General features: G+C 34.3%; 2 protein-coding genes and 1 long non-coding RNA gene across 4 annotated transcripts; 2 read left to right on the forward strand and 1 right to left on the reverse strand.

Annotated features, from left to right (window-relative positions):
• The first annotated feature begins 9,743 nt into the window (after positions 1–9,743).
• LOC102609426 (probable pectate lyase 1) lies at positions 9,744–14,305 on the forward strand. 2 transcript variants are annotated; one of them, XM_052434473.1, is made up of 7 exons: positions 9,745–10,006; positions 10,400–10,444; positions 11,041–11,115; positions 12,175–12,817; positions 12,922–13,025; positions 13,155–13,293; positions 13,394–14,305. In XM_052434473.1, the coding sequence occupies exons 1-7, from the start codon at positions 9,900–9,902 to the stop codon at positions 13,616–13,618; spliced, it is 1,338 nt and encodes a 445-aa protein (XP_052290433.1). In that variant the 5' UTR covers positions 9,745–9,899; the 3' UTR covers positions 13,619–14,305. The 2 variants fall into 2 exon arrangements, with proteins under 2 accessions (XP_052290434.1, XP_052290433.1); XM_052434474.1 differs by lacking the exon at positions 11,041–11,115 and having other exon boundaries at positions 9,744–10,006.
• Positions 14,306–16,113: 1,808 nt separating this feature from the next.
• Positions 16,114–20,623, reverse strand: LOC102608845 (inosine triphosphate pyrophosphatase). The gene is made up of 5 exons (XM_006487533.4): positions 20,310–20,623; positions 17,377–17,408; positions 17,131–17,243; positions 16,710–16,786; positions 16,114–16,551 (listed from the first exon to the last, which is right to left on the reverse strand). The coding sequence occupies exons 1-5, from the start codon at positions 20,582–20,584 to the stop codon at positions 16,431–16,433; spliced, it is 618 nt and encodes a 205-aa protein (XP_006487596.2). The 5' UTR covers positions 20,585–20,623; the 3' UTR covers positions 16,114–16,430.
• A 2,167-nt stretch (positions 20,624–22,790) lies between these two features.
• Positions 22,791–25,395, forward strand: LOC102609135 (uncharacterized). Its single transcript, XR_371650.3, has 2 exons — positions 22,791–23,005; positions 25,058–25,395. It is a non-coding gene; the product is annotated as an uncharacterized LOC102609135 (long non-coding RNA).
• The last annotated feature ends 1,595 nt before the right edge of the window (positions 25,396–26,990 follow it).

The raw sequence follows: 26,990 nt of genomic DNA on the forward strand, positions 1-26,990 counted from the left end.
AAGGATAATTTTCCTTGAAGAATGTTACAGTATTTTTGTACTTGTTTCCATTGGATTTGACCAACTCCTCTACATACTCTTTCATTATAATTATTGTACATCATCGGCGAGACATGTGCTAAAGGTACCGCTGAATTAGGAAACAAAACGAAGAAGGAATAGGTTGATTTTCAATTAATCCGGTATTTGTGGAATTTTAAAATAATTTGTGCTTTAAATAAAGTCATTCAAATCTTTCTTATTGCTATAGTAGAGGTGCCTATTGCCATTTGCCATTGATGTTTAATTACATTCATTTATTATCATTAAATCACCAAAATGAAAGTGATTATTAGTGAGACCACAATTAACTTGAAGTCTAATGTTCATAATCACTTTTACATAATAATTAGAGTTTATTTTATCCATTTATAAAGAAGAATGATCACATGTGTTTATTCGCTTTTATTTAAAGAGAAATCTCAATACCCCTAACTTGGTATTTTTTTTTATATATATATTTATATTTAATGTTGAAAGGTATACAGACCAGGCTTGTTATGCTCAAAGATAATCATAAGGAAATGTGAAAAGGGCATTTACCTCCAGTCACTTCTCTTAATTCTTAACTAATAAGGTAAAACTTTTTCTCTCAACTCAACATCATAAACAACTGCAAATGAGTTTAATTATTGACATTTGGAATCATGGCTGATGGGCATGCAATGATTACAATTAGATGTCAAAACGCGTTTAATTATATATACAATATGTAACAAGCAAGGTCAATCTTACACATCAAAATTTTCCAAGAAATTTGCAGCTCTCTTTCACTTGTAATTATTTTAAAAAAGAAAACTTTTATTTCTGTTTCTTGTTGTTGGTGGTGGAGCCAAAGATGAATGCAAGAATCTAGGTTGATGAAGATAAAAGATTTTAACCCATGTGAAGTGGGGTTATGGCCTTGAAAAATTATATTTTTAAGAGGACAATTAATAACCATTAAGCCAGTTGGATAGCAAAGCACACTTCGTTTCTTTAACACCATAATCATGTATTAAAACCCATATACGTAGCAATAAATAAATTTGCTTGTATTGAAAGTTATAATCATCTCTAGTATTTATATCTAAATTGCATGAGAGTGCATGCTAAGAATCAATTGAAAACTACAATCAATAATAAAAAATTGGAAGCCATAATGTGATAAGGAAACCATAATGTGACAACTTCCCCTACCTTTAATTATTAAAAAAAAAAATTCTTGAAATGGTTCTTGCGATATTTAAGTCCTAACCATCATTTTGTTTTATTGAACTAATCCTTTTAGTTCAAGCCCATAAGGCCATAACCGATAGAAATTGGGTGAATGCGAAAATCAAGTAATTATCAACTTAGGGTACGTTTGGGATTGAGGTTGGGCAGCTATAGCTTAAAAGCTACAGCACTAAAGTGTTTGGTAAACACTAGCTGCTGTAGCTTTTAAGCTATGTTGATATGATTTTTCACTTGTATAATATAAAATTTATTATATCTTTAATAATTTTATCAAAATTATTATTTAAAATTTATATTTACTATATATTATTAACTTTTGTTTCATAATTATAGCTTTTTTTTACAGCAGCTGTAACTTAAAAGCTACAGCACCTCAATCCTAAACGCACCCTTAATTAGGTAGTTAATGAACAAAACTATTGGTTAATTAACATATAGGTGGGGTCTTCAAACTAAAAAGAAAGAAAAAAAGAAACTTGTGTAGACATGTAGTGCTTGTAAATTACACAAACTTGACTTGACTCTTTACTTTATTTACCTCCTTAATTAATGACAACAACCCAGTCTTTAGGCTTTTCCTAATTCCTATTCTTTGATTCCCACCTAGCAAAAAGATTATTAGTTGTTAAAAGGAGACAATTAGCCCTTTTTCCTCTCTGTCAACCACCCAAAACCAGCACTAGCTTCTCTCAATCTCTTGACACCATACATACAGAAAGGCTTTGGTATAGCTAAAATTTCCTTATTGCAAATATTTGTATATTCTCAAAAACCCAATTAATAATTATTTAAACAGAGATGTTACAAGATAAACATTGAATTAACTCTTTTTAAGTATAGAACTGGAAGATTAATATACTAATATATATAACTAGAGGTGACACGATTCATAAATTCGACATGAATAAAACATCACTCGACTAATTGATCAGATAAAAAATAAAACGATTAATATTTACATTTAATCTGTATCAATAGTGTTGGGTTCGGATTTAGAGTTACGGACAAGTGAAAATGACAAGTAAACATGAACATTTGGGCACGAATTACTGTTTGATTAATTAGATCATGTTGAATAAAATAATTTTTTTTAAATTGTAATTAAGAAGTATTATATAATTGAAATAAATTAGCCCCACAATCTATGGCAGCCAGCAAAGGCTATTCTAGTGTCTGTTATGTTTTGGATAAGACATCAAACTTTTATTTATTTATTCCAGCTAATAGATTCTTCCGTTAATTGTTGGACCAACCAATCCGTACTTACTGCCACGTGGGCACTTTCACATGCTCGTCCCCTCCTTTTTTTTTCTTTAATTTTTAAATTATTTTATTATCGCAATAAATTAAATTAAAATGAATCCAACGGTTCTGTTGTGCCGGTAGTAAATTTATAAGCCCCGGCAATCACTCCGCAAGCAAAGATTGTGTAGAAGATAATAAAAAGAATAAAATGAAAAATAATTATATATTTATTTATTAGCTTATTAAATTTAATAATTAATACAGAAAGGCAAAGGGATAATTTAATAGAAAGTTGAAAGTTGTAAGCCAATGAAAATTGAAAAAGAGTGAGTTCGTGTACGTGTGCTGAGTGCTGTCCCTTAATGAGCGGTGAGTGGCCACGTGACTTTCGCATCCATTCGTGGTCGGTGTTTCTGGTTGCTGATTTATGATTGGCTCATTCTACCGGGTCCCATTTTGTTTATCCAGTTATATTTGAGCTGGCTCTTATAGTTTGACATTTTTGATCGGGTGCGGGTCTCCACCATATCCTATTCACAGAAATGATGGCATATGTTGCATCACTATTTTTTTTTTCTCCTTTTTACACTTTTTATAAAAATAAATTTTATGAATCCCCATTATTAGCCCAATATTTTTTTTTCTCAACTAAATTATTAACATTTATGTAGAGAGGTGTAAAATTGTAATTCATGAAAAATTAATAAATATTGATATCTCACATGATGTGGCACTTACAGATAAATTGTAACATCAATTGAAACTCAAATATTATGATAATAATAAAGATTTAATATTGTTATTTATTTTATCATTTCACTACTACATTGTGATTCTTACAAGGACCGACCCTAGTAATTTTGATACAAGTGGAATTCGGAGTACAAACCTAAATTGCACATTAATCTATTACACCCCTCACATTTTAGAGGATAGGAGCATATATTAATTGGTTTAACATATAAGATCTAAAAATCCTCTAAGTCTTATTATTATTATTTTGAAAATACTTTGATTTCTGCATTGATAAATAAAATAAGGGGCTTACAAAATAAGTTAATTTGCGTCAATTAGACAGGTGGAATGCATAAGTGCATGTGGCGAAACGGTGACGTAGCAGTCAGAAATAGGTAGCAAAATAATTGAATAAAGTGCACACACAAGTAATTTCTACGTACATTTGGAGTCAATTACCTAAAACCTTCTTGGTTGAACTCCTGCGCTGAATTTCTCCACTAAAAGTGGCTTTTTTTTTTCAATTAATTTAGAGAGTTGTTAAACTTAATTAATAAATTGGAAATTAAGTATGAAAAAGGGCATGATTATTGGTTGGTTTCTAATCTTCTATTTATGTCATATAAATATTATCTTATTCCTCTGTCTTTGTCAAAGCGTTAACTTTGTTGTTGATCCTCAACGACTATGACATTTTCTAGAACTGATTATGAAAGTGAAATAGAAGGGAAAAAAAAAATCAAAATCTTCTGGCCATCTTTATCTTGCATTACCTTTCAACATTATACTGCTACAAAATTTTCTTTACATTTCACGAGTTTTTCGTTACATTCACAAATTTTCTATTACAACAATAACACCAAATTCTTGAACCACAAGCAACCCAAAATCTCTTTGTGAAATGGTGTTAGTGTGGTACTTGACTTTCACGTTCTTTCATTATCACCCCCCCCCCCCCCCCCCCCCCCCCCCCCCGCAAAAAAAAAAAAGGTAGTGATTTGTGATTGATATATATAAAGCCTGAGGAACAATGTGAATGGTGGCATCCATGGTTCCACCATGCACATGGAAGACCACATGCTTGGTCGATGCTTCAATCTTCATTATCCAAACCAATCGAACTTCCAATAGCGTAGCTAGCTAGCTAACGTCATATTCATATATAATTTCCAATACGCGTCAAAATCAATTAAAATCGCAAAAAAGGACTTTTAGAAATTCAAATTGTTTGTGACAATTAGTTGTGGTGACCAAAATTGGATGGTTGAGAATTGATCTCATGTGCTCAATATATTTGGTTGCTGACATTATGGGTCTACATGATAAAATATATGTTGGTATTTTTTTCTAGCACTAACCTAATTAAAATTAAGACTAGCATGTTATATTTTTGGTACGTAGATGATCACTTTTGCTCGGTCTTAGCCTTAATTATAATTGCTTCTTGCTTGCTATACTGATCGCTATAAATCATCACAAGTTTGATCATCATCATTGTTTGAGGTTGGTCTCCTCTCCCAAATAGAATAATTTCCATTTAAATGGATTTAATTATACCCGGAATATTTCATATGTTTAATAATACAGCATACATGCTTCAATTGATGTGGCGTGTGATGAATAACTTGGCATTTGATGGTGATAGAACAACTAGCTAGCATCATTTTTTTTTAGTTGTGAATGAGAAAATAAAACAAAGTAAATTATTAATGGAATTTTAGCAATTACTTACGCGAATGCATCTGAAATTTTAAGAGAATTTACAGCTCAAATTTTATTTAAATTTGATTGGATATATTTTGGAGCAGTAGTGATTATCACCATTATCAACCACACATAAATATTTTCTAGAAACATATTTTTTTCAAATATTTTAAACAATTTGTTTGAATTACATTATCTTGAGGCCCAAAAAAAAAAAAAAAAAAGAGGCTTGGTTTGTCAGTAGACTTTACTACTGTGCTTTTGGGCACCTTCTTGCTTCCTTCTTGCTTCATGTTTTAGGTTAAGAGTCTTCTAAATATTTTAAAATAGATTCGGTTTGTGTGATCACAAAACTAATTCCATATACTTTTGATTTTAAATATTACTGTATATTAATCCAATTAAATATAAAAAAAATCTTTATAATTTTTTTATTCTGATGTAGTGAAATTATAATGTAATACTAAAAAAAATTACTCTATAAATCAGAACATGATCATAGCATAAACTCAGTAGCAGAGCAGGGTGACTAAACTTTGACCCAGCACAAATCATCTTGAAATTTACCTTTACCTTTTGTTTTAAGGTTAAAAAAGGACAGAGCCAATCACTTTGGTTTTGTTTGAATGATTCCCGGAATTGAGAGTCAATCAAAATGTTTCAATTTCAATTTCATTTTCCATTAGAGAACATTCTAAAGCAGAACATTGAGAAGATAAATGGTCAATTCTGCCTCCTCCTGCAACTCACTTTGGCCCCCCCCAAAGAGATAAAAATAAAAAAAGTAAAAATGAAAATAAAAGCTGTTATATAGAGAGAGAGAGAGCTCGTAGACTCGCCAGAATTCCGGTTAACAAACATTTGGCCTACAAAATCTATCTTTTTCTTTTCTACTTTGTTAAGCTGCAATTGAGTGAAAAGTGTTAAAAGGCATCATCAACGAACTCATGTCTCTCTCCCTCTCTCTTTCGCTCTCTCACTCACTCACTCTCTTTTCTTTCTTTATTGCGTACATGTCAAGGTATGAAATTTGTTTAAGCTTGATGGATTTGTGGGCCTTCATCTACCCACCGATGGAACAAATTATGCAAAGAATATAGGGAGGGATTGAAGCAAATGAGAGGCAAATATTTGGTGGTTGGTTTTTCATCGAACAAGAAACGGATCAGATCATGATTAGCTTAAATTTACTTAACTATCAAATTTATTTTTTTCTCAATGTAATTTTAATTTCTTTTAATAAAAAGTAGGGGTGGACAGAGTATAAATTGACTTTTTAATCATTTATTTCTCTCAAAATTTGAATACGGATGGGTAGATAATTAACAAAAAAAATTGGGTAGATAATTAACAAAAAAAATTACTTAAAAATTATTCGACTAAACCGTTAGGACTCATGCGAGACTCAAATTTAAGCCCTCCACTTTAACTGAAAAGGAGAGGGGTAACTACGGAATTGTTGGGTAGAAAATATGTATCAATGGTACACTTATTTGATGCAAATATCCATATCTTTCAGACATTCGCTCGAAGTTAACTGGAAAAAAATTATTAATTCTAATAATTAAGCTAAAGAACAAAAGAAAATACATTAAAGTGGAGGGGCTTTCTTTATCTTTTAGCTTCATTTGCATTTCTTTTAAAATCAGAATATTCTTACGAAATAATTTCTTATGTAATTATTATCATAATGTGCGTTTGCAATGTTAGGTCTCATCATCTATCGCAACATATAAAATTTTCAATTATATATCCGGGATCGTAACATAAAATCATTTAAAATTCTTAATAAGACTATTACAAATGGGCGAGCTTATTTCAACTTAAATTTTTGACATAATTTTGAGCCATTGATTTAAGTAATCCAATTGTACATATTGAAAATTAAAGTATATTTAGTAATGATTATTCATCTTCAATTAAATTTTTTAAAATTAATTGTTCAAGATTTGTGTCAAAATTAAAGTTAAAACACTATAACCCATCGCAAATTTATAATCAAACACAAATTCCCAACAATGTGATCTTAAATTAGAAGAGAATTTATATCCATCTAATTTCGACCATGGAAGGGTATGACACTAATCACTATGACCCATGGTTTTGATTAAATTATGATTAAATTTGTTACAAGTCAATCATTATTCAATTTAGCTTCCTAACTGTAAAAATTAAAAAGTCAAAATCAAAATAACTAACCCACGCGAGATTGGTCCACACAATCAATGGTCCTTGTTCTGTTAGCTACTAGTAGATGATGATGTTGGGTGTACCTTTTTGTACATATTGATGATAATGAGGAGCAAAACTGTAAATAAAATGTTGGCTTGCAAAGCGTGAGCGCTTGCTATGATTGGTGCCACTTGGTTGTTGCAAGGCAACATAATCTTGCCCCTCAAAAGGGCAAAATTACTCGCCATTTCTCTATGAAGGGCTCGATAAATTAAATTAAATTCCATTCTTTGCCTAAATTTTTTTAATTAATTTCTAATAAAAAATTCTTATCACCTTGGGGTTACCAATTTCAATTCACACCAAGTTATTTAAACTTTTAGTTTTCCTCTCCACTCTTTCACGTCTTTGCTTCATTTGAATCAACAAGTAAAAAATTATGTTAAAAAAAAGTATAATAATTTATTTTGATTGATATTATATCTTTCCCCGTGAGCTTCCCAATTAATCAAGTTTCACTAAAAATACACACACACACATATATTGAACGGAGTTAAATTTATATTTGATTCAATGTTTTGCACCGGTTTTTAATGGATTTGCCGGCAACAATAATTTCACACAGTTTTTCTATTGACATAGTGGGCATTCTTGTGATTTGATTTATTTATTATTCTCAATAATGAAGCACTAGTTATTGAATTAAAGTTGATGGGTATTTATTAATAGTGTTCGTAACAAATAAATAAATTAATTGTATTATCTCACCAAATCAATTGATGAATGTCATATCATTTAAATTTTTTTTATAAAATAAAAAATTTGATATGTGCATAAAGAAAAAAAAATTACATCCGCTAAAAATTCCTCAAGCCAAATTTTAGTGGTTTGATTGCTGATAACGAACTTAACTAATTTATGAAGGCCCACATTACAATGTCTCAAAACATGATTACTTGAACTTTTACTAGTAATTTTTTTAAGTTGGGTGAAGATAAATCAATAAAAATATATATATATATATATATATATATATATATATATATATATATATATATATATATTTTAATTAATTAACACGAGGGTGGTGACACAATATTTGCATTTATGAAAAAAAATACTAGAAGGCTAGTGAGGAGATGAATTGTTGCAGCTGATTTGTATACATTGGTCAGGATCCGTGCCTAAATTGAACAAAATTCACATGCACTAGCATATCTACTCACATGTGCGGCATTTATTTATTTATTTTCCCTTGGTAATTTACTTTTTTTTTTCTGCTAATTGTAGCCCACATTTGACGAAGTTTCCTCCAATTCAAATTTGACTAGAATTGAAACCAAATTGCACTATTTCATTCAACTACTTAGCTGATCAAGAAACTGGCCTTTTTGATTGTGAAGTGTGAACCACAAGCTGCCGCCTGAAAAACAAAATAAACGAGTGTGTTCAACATTTCCATGCTGCCCAAAAAAGAAATTTAATGCCATAGATTCAGCTCTACAAAGTAGAAAAAGTTAGAAGAGGGCACCCCCCTATGAATAGGAAATTAACTAGAAGTAAAGAAATTTGTGAACATTTGAATCACTCCTTGTCTCATTGCATGTGCCGTGAGATCGAATTTTTTCTTCTATGCTATAGAGACTTTAAACTATGATGCATTAAGACTTCTTTCTACAGATTTTCTAATTAAGCTTCAATTTTAATATTTTTTCTAACTTCATAATGTGTTACGTAATATACATTTAAGAAAAAGAAAAAGAAAAATGAAAGTGTTGATGAAGAAGTTTTTTATGTTGACGTTGTAATCAATAGCAACTGTATGCCAAAAAGAATAAATTCTTTCACATCAATGCTATAGTTGGTTAAATATTAAATTAAAAAGACCATGATAAATTGATAATTAGCCTTTTCTTTATCAATTTTCGTCAAACTTGATATGGATACGTAACAATAACAATTACTTCACACAGCAGAGACCAAAAAACTCATTAAGGCAATTGAATAACCAGTAAGAAGCTGAAGAATTGTTGCTTCATCAGTTGAAGCTTGTTCGTGTTTGCGAGAATGCGAGTCAAGAAAATGACTTTATCATGGCCCGTGATTGGCGCCTGCGAATACAAAGTCCCCCAGCCTCGACCGAAAAAGAAAAAAAATTAATCATAAATATAGAAGTACTAATTGAATACTTGTCCCTAATTTTTTTTTCTTAAATTAAATTATTTAATATAAAATTTATACACGTTCACGCTCACACAAGCAATTATCCGGTACCGCAAAATCAGCAGGAAACCGTGACATCTGCCCAAGTACGGACACGAACCTCCGTAACGCCCTCGCTGACGTGGCAGGAAGTTAGTTACGGCCACTTTGAGGTTAAAACGAAGATAAAAAACCAATGTCACGTGGATTGCACGTGAGTCGATGCGGTTAGTCCGGTGAGAGATGGTAGTAGTGGTGTGGGTATGGTTAAGGGGGATTAGTTAGTTTAAGGTTAAAAACCTAACTACGGTCAAATCAAAACATAACGGATACCGGCTACCGTTACTAACGGCGTTAAATGAATTATAAATTTTTCTTATTTTTTTATTATGGAGAATGGAGAGTCTATAAGAGGGCCGTTTTGTTGGAGCACGTACCAGACTGACTCTGCAGAAGACACTCACACACACATTTCTTCTCTCTCTCTCTCTCTTTCTCTGCTGCTTTTTCTTTCTTCCTTTCTTTTTTTTCTCGGTTGTGTTTGGGGAGTGGGAAAGAGAGAGAAAATCAAAGAAAACAACGCAATGGCGGTGACGCAGCGTGGCATTTGTCTCTGTTTTGCTGTCGTTTTGATGTTGTTCGTCGGCGTTCTGGCTTCTGTACGTAACGAACAAGACGTCTCTGTTTCCAGGTCTCGTTTAACTCTCTCTCTCTGTGTCTCTCTGTCTTTATGTTTTCTTCGTCGCTTCTCTAAGTAGTTCGGTATCTTGATAAAATGAAACTACAACGTTTTGGCTTCGGTTTTGAGAGCAAATTAAGCTGCATTTTCAATTTATTTACCATTTTTGGCCTCGTTTTTTAAATTCCGAATTCATTGACAATTCCACATTATTATGCAACTTCGATTTAGTAAACAAACGTTATTTTCATGGTCATAAATCTGGTTCTCTGCTTCATATTAACTGCATTTATCAGCTGAAAATGACCGTAAACAAAAATGTCAATTCTATAAGTACAGAAAAGACAGTTTATTTATTTTTTTGTTGTTAAGCTTTAATTTATTTGATTAATTTAATGTTTACAGGAAGATGAAGGCAGAGAGCTCAATGAACTCAACAATGGCGGCCAAGTAAGTAACCAGAAGTACCTCCTCAAGTTGTCAATTTTGATCTGAGCCGTTGGTTCTGTTATTTCGAGTGTTTGGAGACCGTTCGTTTACCGTTTGCTTCTCCCTCTTTTTTCCGTTAATAGTACGATAACGATCTCAACCGTTGAGATCTGGATCCTTAGATCTGGATCCTTAGATCTGGATCGTTTATTCCGTTATTTGTTATTAGTCGGTTGGGGTTCCGCTGGGATTCCTTCGTTGGTTGTATTGAGTGAGATCAAGAATCAGAAAATTCGTACATTTTTTCCTCATTTCCATTACTACCCTCACACACTTTCCTTTTCTTTTGCTTTTCATGAAGGTTGTTTCAGTAATTTAACTCGTTCCCGCCGACGGTTCCCCTCCTTAGTTTCTCTGTCTTCAGAAAAAGCTTTGCTAACGGTTTTACTCGATAGTGACCCCTGCCTCATTCTTGAGCAGTGTACTTCGTATCTACTCTTTATTTTCCCAACTCGCTTCATCACACCGACACGTGTCTTTCATTTGACTACTAATTAAAAAATTCTTCGGTTATTAATTATTAAGTAATTGAATTTTGTTGTTTATTATTTTTACAGAGCTGAAGTAGTAGCCGAGGCCTTGAGTAAACATGCAGTTGATAACCCAGATGAAATTGCTTCAATGGTTGAGATGTGCGTCTCTTTCTCATTTACTCTTTTAAAATTATTTTTTCATATATTTACTAATTTCACTTAATTTGCAATTCTTGTTAAAGTACCTGAAGAATCTCCCTAAATTCACTACCAATAAAAGGAAAAATGGGGGCACTAGTAGGTGGAGGGGGTTATTCTGGTCGTTGTGGTCCGTATAAGTAATTAATATTACCAAACGCGCCTATTTGTATTAAAAACCCAGTTACTATTTCGGGGATAGAGTTTGAACACGCTTGAAACTATTGGTTATTTTCTCTGTTTTAACCTTGTCGTTTTGTGAAAATTTTCACTTTTTGAAGGCTTAAGAAACCGATATCATAACAGTATCAGTATCAGTATCAGTATCAGTGTGTATCACCCTTCACGTTCTTGCTCTGCTTTTTACACGCTATTGACAGATCCGTGTTCAACGGACATAAATTCTTGCGTCTCTTTCACCTACTGCTACTAATTAAAACGTACAATCCTTTTTTTTTTTCCTTTTTTAAAATAGATGTCCATGTATGACTTCTTTTGTTTCTGTTTTAATAGTTGATTTGCCGTTTAATACCAACTGAATCATGAACTTTATTTGAATGGCAAAAGGGGTTATTTTTTGGGTTATGAAAATTTCTGTTTTGAGATTGCATGTGATGGGTTCTGGCGTTCAGCCATGTGTATGTGGGCTAAATGACAAAGACAGCGTAGGAATACCCTTTTTTGTTTGCTGCACTACAGAGAGATTCAATTCTATCCGTTACTGATCGTTCTCACAAATTGACCAAAAAGCATCCTTCTTTTGTCTTTACGTGCTATCTGTACCCTCATTGGTTTTGGCTGTCTGATGGAGCACAGGAGATGCGGGTAAATGGGAATAATCACTGCCACCGACACATAGAATCTTTTTCTTTACAAGATAGTGAACTGTAAAAATAACAGTATGATGCAATTACCTTGCTAACGATTTTGACATTGGACTTGAGAAATTAAGATGCAATTGTATTCTAATAATTCAGAGCATTTTTCATGTTAATAACAATAAATTTAATGTTATTTCAGGAGCACCCGCAACAGCACTGAAAGGAGAAAGTTGGGGTACTTCTCCTGTGGTACTGGTAATCCCATTGATGACTGCTGGCGCTGTGACGGCAACTGGCACAAGAACCGCAAGCGTCTTGCAGACTGTGGGATTGGTTTTGGAAGAAATGCCATTGGTGGCCGTGATGGTCGCTTCTATGTTGTCACTGACCCAAGGGATGATGACCCTGTTAACCCCAAACCTGGAACTTTACGCCATGCTGTTATCCAGGATAAGCCTCTCTGGATTGTTTTCAAGAGGGACATGGTGATTCAATTGAAACAGGAACTGATTGTCAATAGCTTCAAGACCATTGATGGTCGTGGGGCGAATGTGCACATTGCTAATGGAGGTTGCATCACTATCCAATTTGTGACCAATGTGATCATTCACGGTCTTCACGTTCATGACTGTAAACCCACTGGTAATGCCATGGTTAGGAGCTCACCGACTCACTATGGGTGGAGGACAGTGGCTGATGGTGATGCCATATCAATTTTTGGCTCTAGCCATATATGGATTGATCACAATTCACTCTCCCATTGTGCTGATGGACTTGTTGATGCCGTCATGGGATCTACTGCCATTACCATTTCAAACAATCACATGACCCACCACAATGAGGTCTGTCTTTACAGCATATTCCAGTAGTCCAGTTTGCTCTAACTTGTTTTCTTAATAAGCAAAAATGCCAAGTCATTTTGTTTAATGGTGGTGATTAAATGCAGGTTATGCTGCTGGGTCACAGTGATTCCTACACCAGAGACAAGCAAATGCAAGTAACCATTGCTTACAACCATTTTGGAGAGGGACTCATTCAGAGAATGCCAAGGTATTGTTGAACTCAAGCTCATGAAATGTGTTGGGAGATGAATGGAGACCTTACTCCATGTTAACTTTCGCACTATTTGAAATCAAGTTTGACTGGAGCTGACGAGGAATTTAATGATGAATAATTCAGGTGTAGACATGGTTATTTCCATGTGGTGAACAATGACTACACTCACTGGGAAATGTATGCCATTGGTGGAAGTGCAAACCCCACCATCAACAGCCAGGGAAACAGATACAATGCTCCATTGAATGCCTTCGCAAAGGAGGTCTCAACTCTCACATCTCACATATTGTCTTTTGTCTATACAATAAGACTATCTGCAATGTTCAATTTGCTTATTCTCACAACTGGATTTGCATTCACAGGTAACAAAGAGGGTGGACACAGCTGCAAGCCAGTGGAAGGGCTGGAACTGGAGATCTGAAGGAGACCTCTTGCTGAACGGTGCCTACTTTACCCCATCCGGAGCAGGAGCCTCAGCTAGCTATGCTCGTGCTTCAAGCTTGGGAGCCAAGTCTTCCTCCATGGTTGGATCCATTACTTCTGGTGCTGGTGCTCTTACTTGCCGCAAGAGCCGTCAGTGCTCATAGTATTCATCATTAAATTGGCCGAAAAAAGAAATGGCCATCGAATTTCTGTTTTGTTTTTCATTTTTCTTCTATATAGTATATCACCTATCCAATTTATCCACAATCTGGTCATTGTTTCAATCTCTACCGTATATCTGCTTCACATATTTTGACAAGTGTACATTATTGCACATGTCATTGTATTGCCTCACCCAGTTTGTTTATCAGTTACTTGCTCAACCTCGGCCTGCTTCAACTGAAAAAACAAACATTTGCATTCCCAGAAGCAGGTGCGGAAGCGTTGTTCATTTTATTTTCCCTCTTTGGCCTCTTTTTTCAGCCTCAATTCTCATTTCCTTCTAACTAGCACTTGCCTATTTGTGTCCAGTGTCAGTCAGCTGTCAACTGTCAATCTTGGTCTCTCGACATACTCTCTTTTTCATTTTTGGCTTTTGGGTTTATAGGGTCGGAATGATTTTGTGCTTTTTTCTCCCCGCTCCTTTGTTGTGTCTAGTCATATAGTCAACAGTATTTGAATGCAAAAACTTGAATTATTAAAAAAGGAACTTTGTTACAAATGATGCATAGCAATACCAGTGATGTTTCTTTACCTTTTCTTTTTGTAGCTTTTTCTTTCAAATGGAAGCAATCTTTTACTTTTGTTTGTGGAATTGCTATTACCTTTATGACATAAGTGTGTTAGTGTTACCATTATCTGTGTTCTTTTACTTACCAGCAGTTGTGATTCTTTCATGTGCATAACCTGCACACTCACATGCACATAAAGTTATTAACTAACTTAACATGATGAGCTTTTTCTTTTAAGCTTTTTTGGGTCCTACCAAAATGATGCTATCCACAGAAAAGTTCTTTAAAGCTTTGCAAAATCACTTTAGTTTCCATTACAAATTATCTTAACATTCTAAATCAAAACAGTGGCATAATCAATGATGAGCTTTGATCCAAATTTTTGCAGCTACAATGATTAGATCTTTTTCACCCCCTAAGTGTGTAAAGAATAATTGAACAGTGATACTCTGAAGGAATTAAATAACAAGCATGTCCTACACAGGCACAGCTACACACTTTTAACAATCAGATTGAGCTTCTTGTTATGCTGAGGTGGTTGATGATGAACTGGATGATATGATCCAACTAGAAGTAGTAATGACTAATGAGCCCTAAATTGATGTGGAAGGTGATGCATGACTAATGAGCCTTAAATTCATGTGGAAGGTGATGCATGACTAATGAGCCCTAAATTGATGTGGAAGGTGATGCATGTGTTATTTCACATGGCAATGCATGTGTTCGTAGGGCCCATATGGCATGTGGTGAGAGAAGTTCTTTGCTTGCAAAAAAATACATGGGACCATGAGGCCGTCTCCACCCACCACTTTTGCATTAAGCATTTGCAGATGATTTTGGCATTCCCTTCCAACTTCTTGCTTCTTCTTCTGCACAGTATTGTTTTCCACGTGGTGTTATGTCCATCCTTAATTTTAAACTCCTCTTGCTCAAATGTATAATTTTGGGGTTTATGTCTTGACAAAAGGTCTTAATTAATGGTGCTTGTCTGCAATACAACCGTTGTGAGTACTGAGCTTGCCCCACTAATTACATGAAACTGCGATGTGATTTTCCAACCAGCGCAGTTTCATAATAAATAAGTGAGGTATTTTGGTTGAACAATTTGGTACCGGACTTGTGAATCTTGCCTAGTCATAAATTCAAGAAGTACGGTGTGAGCCAACAACAAAGTACTGGAAATAACACCCATTTCGGATTCAGATTACATGTGGTCCTGTCATGGTACCCCAAAAAATTATCAACTGTTATCTGTTTCTGATAAAAGAAGCCCTACATCCAACTCATTTTGTTGTTATACCTGTAACTGGAAAAACGAAGGTAAATTCTTACAATTTTGGGCAGGCATGCACTTTTTGGGAACTTCACAGTTGAATTAAAAATAGTAAAGTCGGATCCCTGCAACATTATTTATGACCCATGTTAATGCTTTTTGCAACGGTTACTGAAGTTTAATTACAAAACAAGCCTTGAACAACAACAATACAACATTATTGAGAGCCGTAAAAGCAGCGTTGAGTAAAAATTTTGTCATTGGAGTAGAACCCCAAATGCCATGGCGTGTCTCAGAATTGTTTCTACTTTGCAGAACAATTTATGCTTAATTCTCTCTTCTTTTAATCCATTATTGATGGTAGGTTCATTTGTCTCACTCAGTATGCAGCCCCAAACTCGGGATTTTGTCCCCACTACCCTCATTTTTGGACCTACAAGACTATCTATCTAGCATCATTTAAAACAGAGAAGTGGTAATAATACCATCTAAAATTGCATGAGAGGAAGCAATTATGCAAACAATAAAGTTAAAATCATTAATTAGAGGATCGTAACTTGAAACTCTTGGATCTATTCGTTGTATTCAGACAAAAAATGGCTGATATAAACTTCATATAGAAAACTGTGAACAAGATTCTAAGCACAAAGAGATATGGGTTCAATGAGTGATGATCGCTATTTCCTTTCTATTCTATTAATCATTTGTGACCGGAACAGCTTCTTGCTCTATTTATACAGAGCATTTCGTTCAAAATGATGACTGACGTTAAAGTTCAACCGCAGAACAAATTAACCGAAAATTGCAAGCTCATTTGTTTCACTAGACAATCACATATGTAGGAAAAAGTTACCCATGGATTGTCCTACGCAAGCCAGGATGGATAAATAATCTGCAGGCTTTGCTTTATCCCTTCCACCAGAAGACACAAATAGAGATAAAGCATTTGACTGTCTGACCTATACAGTTCATTCATGTGGATGTGTCCATCTGAAAAGTATATCCAGCTTCAGCAAAGTGGGATTTCACCATAGCAAGAGCCTTGGAACGATGAGAAATTTTGTTCTTTTCTTCCTTTGCCATCTCCGCATAACTTAAAAGAGAAAATGGAAAAACAAAAGCATAAATTCATCTACAACTTGGCTGAACAATTATGGGCTACTAGCAAACAAATTACAATCAGCAATATGGTAATGGACAGCTGACACGATCACACGAACAGCAGAAATTTAAGTGAAAGAATGGGCTTACGTTTGGTCATAACCATCGGGTTGAAAGATTGGATCCCATCCAAAATCATTGGGACCCCTAGCAGGAACTATCTTACCCTGAAAATATCAGCCACAAACCCATAAGATAGAGATGCTACTTTTAACATCAGCATTCTAGAGAGCAAATAATGTTAATGCAAAAATCAGGCATGAGTAATGACAAAAGAAACTTTACAACTATTTTTTATTAAAAAGAAAAAAAAGAGTACCATCAACTTGTTTTTACTACTTAAGTAGTGAATTGAGGATTGAAAAGCATTTGCAAGAGAAAGAGAAACACCAATGAACGTTATGAAATATTCTAAGCAACATTCAATATTTTAAAACATTTTTTAAAATGTGTCCTCTATATAATGTACGTAAAAATGTTGAAAAGATCAAAGAAAACTCATTACACATACCGGAGTTTTCCCTAAGAAAGTAATGGGCTCAATGTTGGGCCCAAGAGCAAAAGCAAATCCACACAACGCATAAGCAGATTTATCCTCATATGCCATCAACAAATTGTTCAGACCTACCAAAAAAAGGAAAGAAACCAAAATGAAAAAAATAAAGAAGAAAGAGTACCAAAATCAGCTACAGATAGTGACAAATTAACAGAAGGTTACAGAGACAAAAATGAAAGAAGTAGAAATGTAAGTCACAACCTTCATGACCAATCTTCTGCAGGAACCACTTGCTGCAAGATTAGAAAATCACATTAAACAATAATCAGAGATCATGCTACATTGACTTCTTAAAAAAGAAGGCCTGAAGAAAGCACAGCATCCTGTTTCCAAAGATAAGAAATTTAATCAAACCCATCTATAAAAGCCATAAATAAAATATAAAAGCTCGTCCCTCAGCACAAAATCCTTGGCATGAAAATTAACAAAAATTTAGTAGTAACTGTAGATTTCAGTTTTGTTTATTATAATTTTTGAAACATAATAGAAAGATATTTATTAGACTAGAAATCAGAAAATAATACGTATAAAGAACCTCCTAAATAATTTCATAAAAAAGAGATTAGATAAGTTATTTACAAAAATGAACTGTTCAATAATCCTCACAGGACAGAGTTGGAGTATAAGCAAATCCAAGCAGGAATTATTACTCAAAGTTAATATTTCCCCTCTAACGAAGATGCAATGCATTTATTCGCGGGTGAATAGTATTTAATTCAGTAAAGAAGATTACCAAACAACTGCTGTACACCTCTAGCTTCATATATATATTTTCAATCATTTGGTGGAACTAATAATGGGGTATATATTTGGCTCTGGACAATACACTAAGGCAAGAGTATAGGTAAAGAAATTGTATTGTTTTGCTCTCATTTCTGTCCCAAATAGTAAGGCATGTAATTCAGCAATATGCTTGGGAATAGAAGTAAACTATTGTATGCTAATGCACAATGGAATCAAACATATCTGTGCACACAGCAAACGTCAGGAAACCATAAGACAAATGGCAGAGAGGTGTAACAAAGACAACTTTTAAGCAGCAATTTCTCCACCTCATACTAATTCAAGTACCATATATAATTAAACAGCAAAGATAAGAACAGTTGAAATTATGTCCAAGAATAGATCACCATATCTAATACATTTATATTTACTCTCAAATACTTACCGCTTTTTGAGATTTTTGAAGCCATGAAATGTAATCTACTATTTACTCAAACTATTAAGTTTTACACTATTTACCATGAATAAACTTAAGTTAGGGAAATTGTGAAATTTCTGAACATAACTTAAGAACTGTTTAAACAACAATGACAAACTTTGACATACCAAGAAAAAGCATTAAGTTTCTAACACATAAGAAAGATATGGAAACCAGCGCAAAATTCCACAGCAAATAAAAGAATATTTAAGAGATTTCTTTATTCCTTCTTTTAAGGTTTTCTGAACTACAGTATGCTATACAGAAAAACATTTTTGAGCACAAAGAAATAAAATAATCATGCAATGCTACAAGATGTCAAATGAAACAAAGATAAACGACAGATAAACAATAAAATCACAAAAACAAAGATTCTAAATTGAAAGTCATTTATTGAAGTTTTTAGCAACTCTTTGGCTAGGAAAATGGTTCCCTCAGCCACTGGCAGAGCAAGTTTTCTATATTGGCCCCATACACAAGAATGTAGAGTTATAGCGTCAAAAATATAATACCTAGGGGCCATATCTTTAACAGCTTTAACCAAGGAGCAAATCTTTTTTCTTTTTTTGGTGGGGGGCCAGGGTCACTGAAGGCATAGGGCTCCACCCAGCCCTGTCCTCAGCGGCATTGCTGAAAACCCAAGAAAACTGATATTTGACCGGCAGAGGTCACGCAACCAAGTATAAGCTCACACTGCTTGATCCAGCCATTACTAACACCAAATCAACGATTTGGCACAGTTCCCAATCAACTTCGTCTTCAAAGATGAACAATCACACAACTAAGGAAATTAGCACTCCTCATTTCAACTGTTGAAACACGGCAACCCTCTTCCATGCTTCAAGCCCAAGACAATGGAAGTTAACGAGTTCAAAATGAAATCAAAATTACAACTTCAACAACCGTTTTACCAATGCATTTAGACCATGTGACTCAATTTATCTCCGAAGGTTCTCATGATTGTGATTTCCAAGTAATAAAAGAAATTTCAAAATAGACGTGTTCCTAACTTTCTTCTCCCCCCCCCCCCCCCCCCCCCCCAAAAAAAAACCTTTTCTACAAAATTGATTTGACTTAAGGGATACTAGCCATAATTGTTTTTAGGGGCCAAGAGCAAATTTATCCTACAGAGGAGGGATTCAAACTTTATTATCAGCAAGCCAAGATAGGTACTTGGAGCACCTTCAAATAAAAGACAAGGAAACAATAGCTAAGGATGAGGACAAGCCATTCAGCATAAGAAAGAATAGAAAATTCGGTTCAAGGATGCCGCTCAGGCACTCTGCAAGCACATAAAAATCTACTAAATATTGCAACGCTTACTATAACGAGAAGCCATGGTAAATAGCATTGAATCTGTGGATATCTATGGATCCATTAAGCAATTAGAGTATAATTCACAGGCATCATACCTACGAAACCTGACCACTACTGACTGTGGGATGACAATACTAAAACCAACCGATCCATAGAATCTTTCCTCTCTATCAGTCTTCAAAGTGGCCAAAAAAAATAACCTTTGAACTTTCCTAGCAAGAACTCATTCTGACTATGATATAGAAATGAAGCATATAATGGGAGTAAACTAACACTCATAGCTCATACTACACATAATTTGCCCAAAAACCTTGGCCCAGTTAACTCCGATCATCTCATACATATCATTGCTACATTGTGTTAGCTACGGATAAAAAAAGTAATACACATTCATACGTTAGGAGTGTTATTCTAACCAAATTGTGTTCCCCTAAGCGAGGCCAGAGACTGATACGATATTTGACATTGATTTCATACATTAGGTGTAAAGACCAATTTACCAATTTCTAATTGTAACCCATTTGAAAATAAAGTACTAGGAATTCATTAGTCAACAAATATGAATTGAAAGATAACTTATTTTAATTGAAATTTGGGAGGGGGAAAAAAAACTTACATGTAAGGGCCAGGAAGACCCTTCAAGGCATTGAAGCAGAGACAAGTATCTTCAACGAGCACAGGGCCGTTAACTTGAATGGCAGCCAAACGAGCCTTCTCTTTGGAGATATCTTCAGGTTCCCCTTGCAATTCCGGCAGGTCCAGCTTGAGAGACTGAAAGGGAATGGATTGCCCCAATATGGCTTTCACTTCTTCCAATTTCTTGGCGTTCCCCGTTACGAACGTCACCGGCCGCGACAGTACAAACCCCTGTCCTCTTGCCACCGCTGCCATTTTGCTTTCTTTTGAAACGTTCCAAGGGTCTCTTTACTCTCTTCAGTGACAAAATTTATAAATTCGGCAAACCCGTTGGATTTTAGATTGTTTCATCTAACGGCTGACGTTATTTCTTTGGTCATTTACAATTTTACACCCCCACTGATAACCGTTGCAGCAGGTGGCAGCTACTTACTCTCACAATCCATTTCAGCCGTGAATTTGATGGCTGAAAGTAAGGCTAATGAGTAATTTAGGGACTCACCTAGGGATGGCAGCCGGGCTTTTTCAAGCCCATGTCCAGGCCCTCTGTCATCTGAGTGTACGGGTTGGGTCGGGCTCGGGCTCGGGCCGGGTTCAGACTTTATTTATTTATTTTAAAAATTTTAAATTATTATAAATTTGAAATAAATTAATTATCAACAAGTTATTACAATCATAGATAAATTAAAGAAAATCAATATTTTAAATTAAAATAAAAAATAAAGCAAATAAAAATTAATAACTTTAATTTTCTTTAATACTTTATTTTCTAATTTAAATGCTCTCTTAATTAATTGACACAAAAGAGAGAATTTAATATCATAATTTTAGTTTTTTTGAATCATAATTAATTTATAAGTTAAGAATTTAAGTCTTTTTTTATTTTTAAATTACTTTTCAATTTTAATTATATTATTCTAATTTATAAAATTATTTTTTTAAAAGTAGTGGGCTTGGGCTTTGTCCCGGCTTTTTTTCTTGGGCCCTTGTCCAGGCCCTCATGGGTGAGGGCTGTTGTGCAAATTTTAATATATTCGCAAGCGCACGAATCTATTGTAGTATAGACTAATGGTGACGAGTGTCGATCCCACGAGGAGGTGGATTTTAATTGTGTAGAATTAATTTTGTAAATGAGTGATTGGATTTATGGTGGAAATGATTTGGAATATGCTAAAACTTAAATTAAAATGGTGAGAATAAATTCTAAAATTGGTATTGAAATGGCGAGAATAAATTGAAGAGAATTCTATTGAAATGACGTACTTGGGTATCTGGATCCGTATCAACATGCATCATGGGCTAAATACTCTGTATTAATGCCAATTAAATCATGAGGGGGGAATCCACACCTCATGAACCACGCTCTAATCAATATGGTGCTAAGGGCTTATCGTGCCAAATAATAATAACCTTATACTAGAGAGCCGGTGTAACCAAGGCGGTATCTAAACAAGATTATTATTATTTGTCGACGAGAAGTCAAAACATCCACAAAAACTAGAGGGGAAGAGAAAATAAATTTACCAAATTAAGCCCATGACACATGTTGAGACTTCACCTTCAACCCAAGCTTGAAAGAAAATTAGCCACTCATAATTGAACTAGGGGCAAAATGGGAATTTATTAAAATATAAAGAAAATACAAGATGGAGAGGGAATTACAGAAAATGGATCCCAAAAATGGATTCAGAGATATCAAATTAGGGGGGGGGGGAGGCCCCCTTTTTTATAGATATATGGAGTAAATCATGGCCATCGGATTAAAAACAGTTTGGACGCTCAGGATTGTGCCACGTCATCAGTCAACAGTCAACGGTTTGACCACGCGGATGAACAGTAACGCGGTTTGACTCGGATGAACAGTAACGCGGTTTGGTTGAAAATAATCTTGTGTGATGCATGTACCGTACGCGAGATTTTTCATCCACTGATATGTTGCCACATCACCATCAACAGTACATAAGAATTTTAGCCCAACAGGATCGTGACACCTCATCAGTCAATGCCACATCATCGGTCAATGCCACGTCATCGATCCATCTATGTGAACAGTGTTGTGAACAGTAACGTAGTTAGTACCGTACACGTGAATAGTACCGTACATATGAATAGTACTATTTTTTCTTTTATGCTCCTCCTAAGGTTTTCGACCGTTCTGAGTTCAAAAGTGATGTCCGTTTTGCCGTCTGATCTCTCCTTTATTGTGAAATGACTATAATGCCCCTAAAATACATAAAATACTTAATTAAAATAAAATATATGTAATTAAATCACAGAAGGTTAAATACATAAAAGTAAGGGTTGTTAGTAAGACTTGAAATGTAAAATGACGGTTTTCTCCTTTATAAATACTCAACAAGGGCCGGGCCTAAGCCCGCGGGCTTGGGTCGGCCCCGACTTTTTTGCCAACCCTACTCACCAGTAAGGCAACCGAAAGTTAGAGCTGAGAAATTATAATTTATTTATTCGTTCTTTATTTCAAAATTTAAATTGGCTTCCGAAAAACACGATCAATATTATCATTGTGTAATTTCATTGTAGCGTGAAGCTGGTAGGGACTTGTAAGCGGAAGGCTTGCGATTTATAGATTTGCGATGGAGGAGGAGTGGTGGAAGCCGATGCTAATGCAGATGGAACAATCGAAGCCATTACCCAATACGGATTCGTGAGCTTTTTGTAAGTATTTGCACTCTGATGGATGAAAAATAGGAGCTTTTACTGATGATAGAAAAAAAAAAAAGAGTTTTATGCCTTTAATCTTACATTTTCATTTCCAAGTAAACACACACATTAAATTAAATTTTAAGATTTAGTTTAATTTGTCATGAATATGAGTTTGTAAGTTTATTATATAGCTTCTATCATGAACTAGATTCAAATATCTGAATTTTGCTTGTTTCACCTTAACCCAAGATTTGAATTTTTGCTCAAATTCCCTGTACACACACAGGAGATGAAGGGAGCAAGAAAGAGATTGTGCACTATACTCTTGTTCTCAGCTTGTTCAATAATAAATTTTCAATGGGCTAAAATTATTTAAATATTATGGTTGAGTGTAGGGATTGCCTCACGTGTTACTATAAATTTGTTCATCTCATTATGAGTTAAAATAACACAATTAAAGATTATACTTATCCACAATATACTATTGTATAGGGTATATTAAAATCAGACTCATTAACATAATATAATAAATGAGTCTGTCAAAATTACTCCTTAATATTTGACATTAGTCACGTATTAATTCGATAAAATATAGAAAACAATTAGAATGATTTATGTCAATTTATAAAATGTGAGAAATAAATCTAATAGTTAATTCCTTTGGATATTGCACTAAACATTTCTAGATATGTAACCACTTTTGCATTGTCACTCTCGAATTTTATAGGCATTCCCCCATCATTTAATCCCATTATATGACAAAACTACTAGGGTTAAGCTCTAGCTTGTTACTATTTAAAACTAGAACACAGCTAGTCATTTTAATGTAGTTTTAAAATAAAATAAAATAAATATTTTGAAAACAACCGAATTAATCAATATATGACTATAACAAAAGGTAAAATGTTAGCAATCACCTAAAACATAAATAAGTTCCAAATGTGCCATAAGTACCAAAATCATATATGCACCGATCAGATGCTACATACAACAAGATACCTAAAAACACGTGACTATATAGTAGTATACAAGTATAATTATGGAAATAGCGTGACAATGTGATCAACATACTCATTTCCATAAAGTCCATATGTCTAGCAAAATGAGACGAAAACAAAACGTCTCCTAGACTATCGCTTCTTCACAACCATAATGAGACTCGATCAAAATGTCTCGAAAAATGAGCTTCCTTTTCATTATAATGAGACTAATACCAAGATGTCTAAAGGAAGCCGTGCTTTTTTATAACCATAATGAGATTGAAACAAAATGTCTCAAGAAAGTACTCTGAAGCCAAGCCATAATGCTTCAGTCCACAATGTCCATATTGAGACTAAACAAAATGTTTCGGACCACAATATCGTCACTGTATACATAATGTCATACTCAACTAAATGTGTACACAATATATGGCATATCAATGTCACATAACAATATGCATGCATAATAACAAAATGAGTAATACATAATCTCATTTAAGTTGTAACTCATAATACAAATCAAAACTCTCACTGACTAAGCATATATAAGTGGATTCTAATAATTGCATATGAGTCACATGCTCCTTAAACACTTTGGAGCTAAAGTTTTAGTAAGTAACATGAGTTTTGTAGGTATGTACTCTACTAATACATAAGATAGAGTAATTTTCTCTCTCACAAATAAATATTTAACATTAATCTGTCTAGAACGTGAGGAACTCCCTGTATTGTGAGAAAAAGAAACAACTGCAGAATTATGACAGTATATTTTTAATGGTCTCGGTACAACCAATACAATACGCTGCGATAAAATTCTGCATCCATAAAACTTGACGTGTAGCCTTAAAACATGCTATATATTCTGTCTCCATTGTTGAAGAAGCTATAAGTGTCTGCTTTGCACTTTTTGATGATATAGCTCTTCTTGCCATCATGAAGATGTAACAAAATGTGAATTTATTATTTTCTAAACATCTTGGGAAATCATCATTAGAATATCCAACTATATTTAAATAGTCAGATTGTTGATATTTCAAAGCAAAATCTTTGGTGGCTTGCAAATATCTGAGCACTTTCTTTGCAGCCTTCTAGTGTTCAAATCCAGAATTGCTTAGGTATCTCCCAAGTACTCCCATTGTAAAGGTGATATTAGGGCGAGTGCAAATTTGAGCATACATCAAGCTACCCATAACTGATGCATACGGGGCTGTTTGCATTCTAGCTTTGTCTACATCATTATCTGGACATTGAGACTTGGAAAGTTTGTCACCTTTTGAAATTGATGCTTTTCCAGGAGCATAAGACTGTAAGTTGAACCTTTTCAAAATACGATCAACGTAGGCCTTTTGAGACAATCCTAGAACTCTTCTAGATCTGTCACGAAGAATCTCTATCCCTAATAGATAATGAGCTTCACCGAGATCTTTCATATCAAAATTGCATGACAGCATTTGTTTTGTCTCAAGTAAAAAATTAATGTCATTAGCAACAAGAAATATATCATCCACGTATAGCACTAAAATAATATATTTGCTCCACTGACCCTCAAGTATATATATTGATCAACAACATTCTCCTGAAACCCATAAGAGATGACAATGTCATAAAATTTCAAATACTATTGTCTGGATGCTTGTTTTAAGTCCATAAATAGACCTTTTAAGCTTACACGCCATGTTTTCTTTACCACGCTCAACAAAACCATCAGGTATTAGCATGTGCACGTCTTCAGACAAGCTTCCATTAAGAAAAAATGTCTTTACATCTATTTGATGCAGTTCTAAATTGAAATGAGCTACCAATGCCATGATAATATGGAAAGAGTCTTTGGTAGAAACGAGAAAATAGATTTATGTATAATCAATGCCTTCTCTTTGACTGAAACTCTTGGCCACAAGTTTGGTCGTTATCTTTCTACCTGACCTCTGGCATTTCTCTTCGTTTTGAAAACCCATTTGCAACCAATTAGTCTGCATCTATATGACAATTCAACTAAATCCCAAACCCCCATTATGGTATATAGATGTCATCTTATCATGCATTGCTTGTATCCAAGATGAGGATTTTGAACAACCGATAGCCTTCTGAAAGGTAACAAGATTAGATGACAAGTCAGTATTAAAATCATGTTCCTGCAAATAAACCTCACAATCATAAAAAATTATAGATCTCCTGACCCTTTCTCATCCCTCAATTGCATATCAGTAACATCATCCTCTACAGTTATAGACTCCATATCATGATGAGGTTCATGATTAACAGAAGAAACATCAGTACGTGGTAATCCCATCGCAGAAGTTAGAAAAGGTGGAATAAGTAAAACCATATGTTCTTCTCTCAATGTAAGATTGCAAGGCTCAGAACTCCCACTATTGTGATCATACTCAAAATAAATGGCACGATCAAACTCAATGATTCTAGTAGTGTGGGAAAGACAATAAAATCTAGAACCCTTTGAGCCTATATAATAGCCAATAAAATGACCACTAATAGTTTTTAGATCAAGTTTCCTTGATTGTGGATTATAAGACATCATTTTTGCTTTGCATCCCCAAACATGGAAATGACAAAGACTCGGTCTCTTCCTTGACCACAATTCATAAAGAGTTTTGGGCATTGATTTACTAAGTACCTGGTTCATGTAAACTGAAGTTCTTAAGGCTTCACCCTATAGAAAATCTGGTAAGGTAGAGTTACTTAGCATACATCGCACTATGTCAAGAAGAGTACGATTTCTTCTTTTTGCAATTTCAATATGTTCAAGAGTCCCGAGCATTGTGTACTGAGCTTTTATTCCACATTTCTAAAGAAATCTTGCAAAAGGTTTAGGATTACACCCAGTTTCATCATATCGCCCATAATACTTACCACCTTTGTCTAATCTTATTGCTTTAATTTTCTTGCCCTTTTGGAGCTCAGCATTAGCCTTAAATGCTTGAAACGCAAATAAAGATTCAGACTTTTCAGTAAGAAGTTCAACATGACCATAACGAGAAAAATCATTGATGAACGTGATG

The sequence above is a fragment of the Citrus sinensis genome, chromosome 9 (genome assembly GCF_022201045.2).
Source record: "Citrus sinensis cultivar Valencia sweet orange chromosome 9, DVS_A1.0, whole genome shotgun sequence".
Classification (NCBI taxonomy): domain Eukaryota; kingdom Viridiplantae; phylum Streptophyta; class Magnoliopsida; order Sapindales; family Rutaceae; genus Citrus; species Citrus sinensis.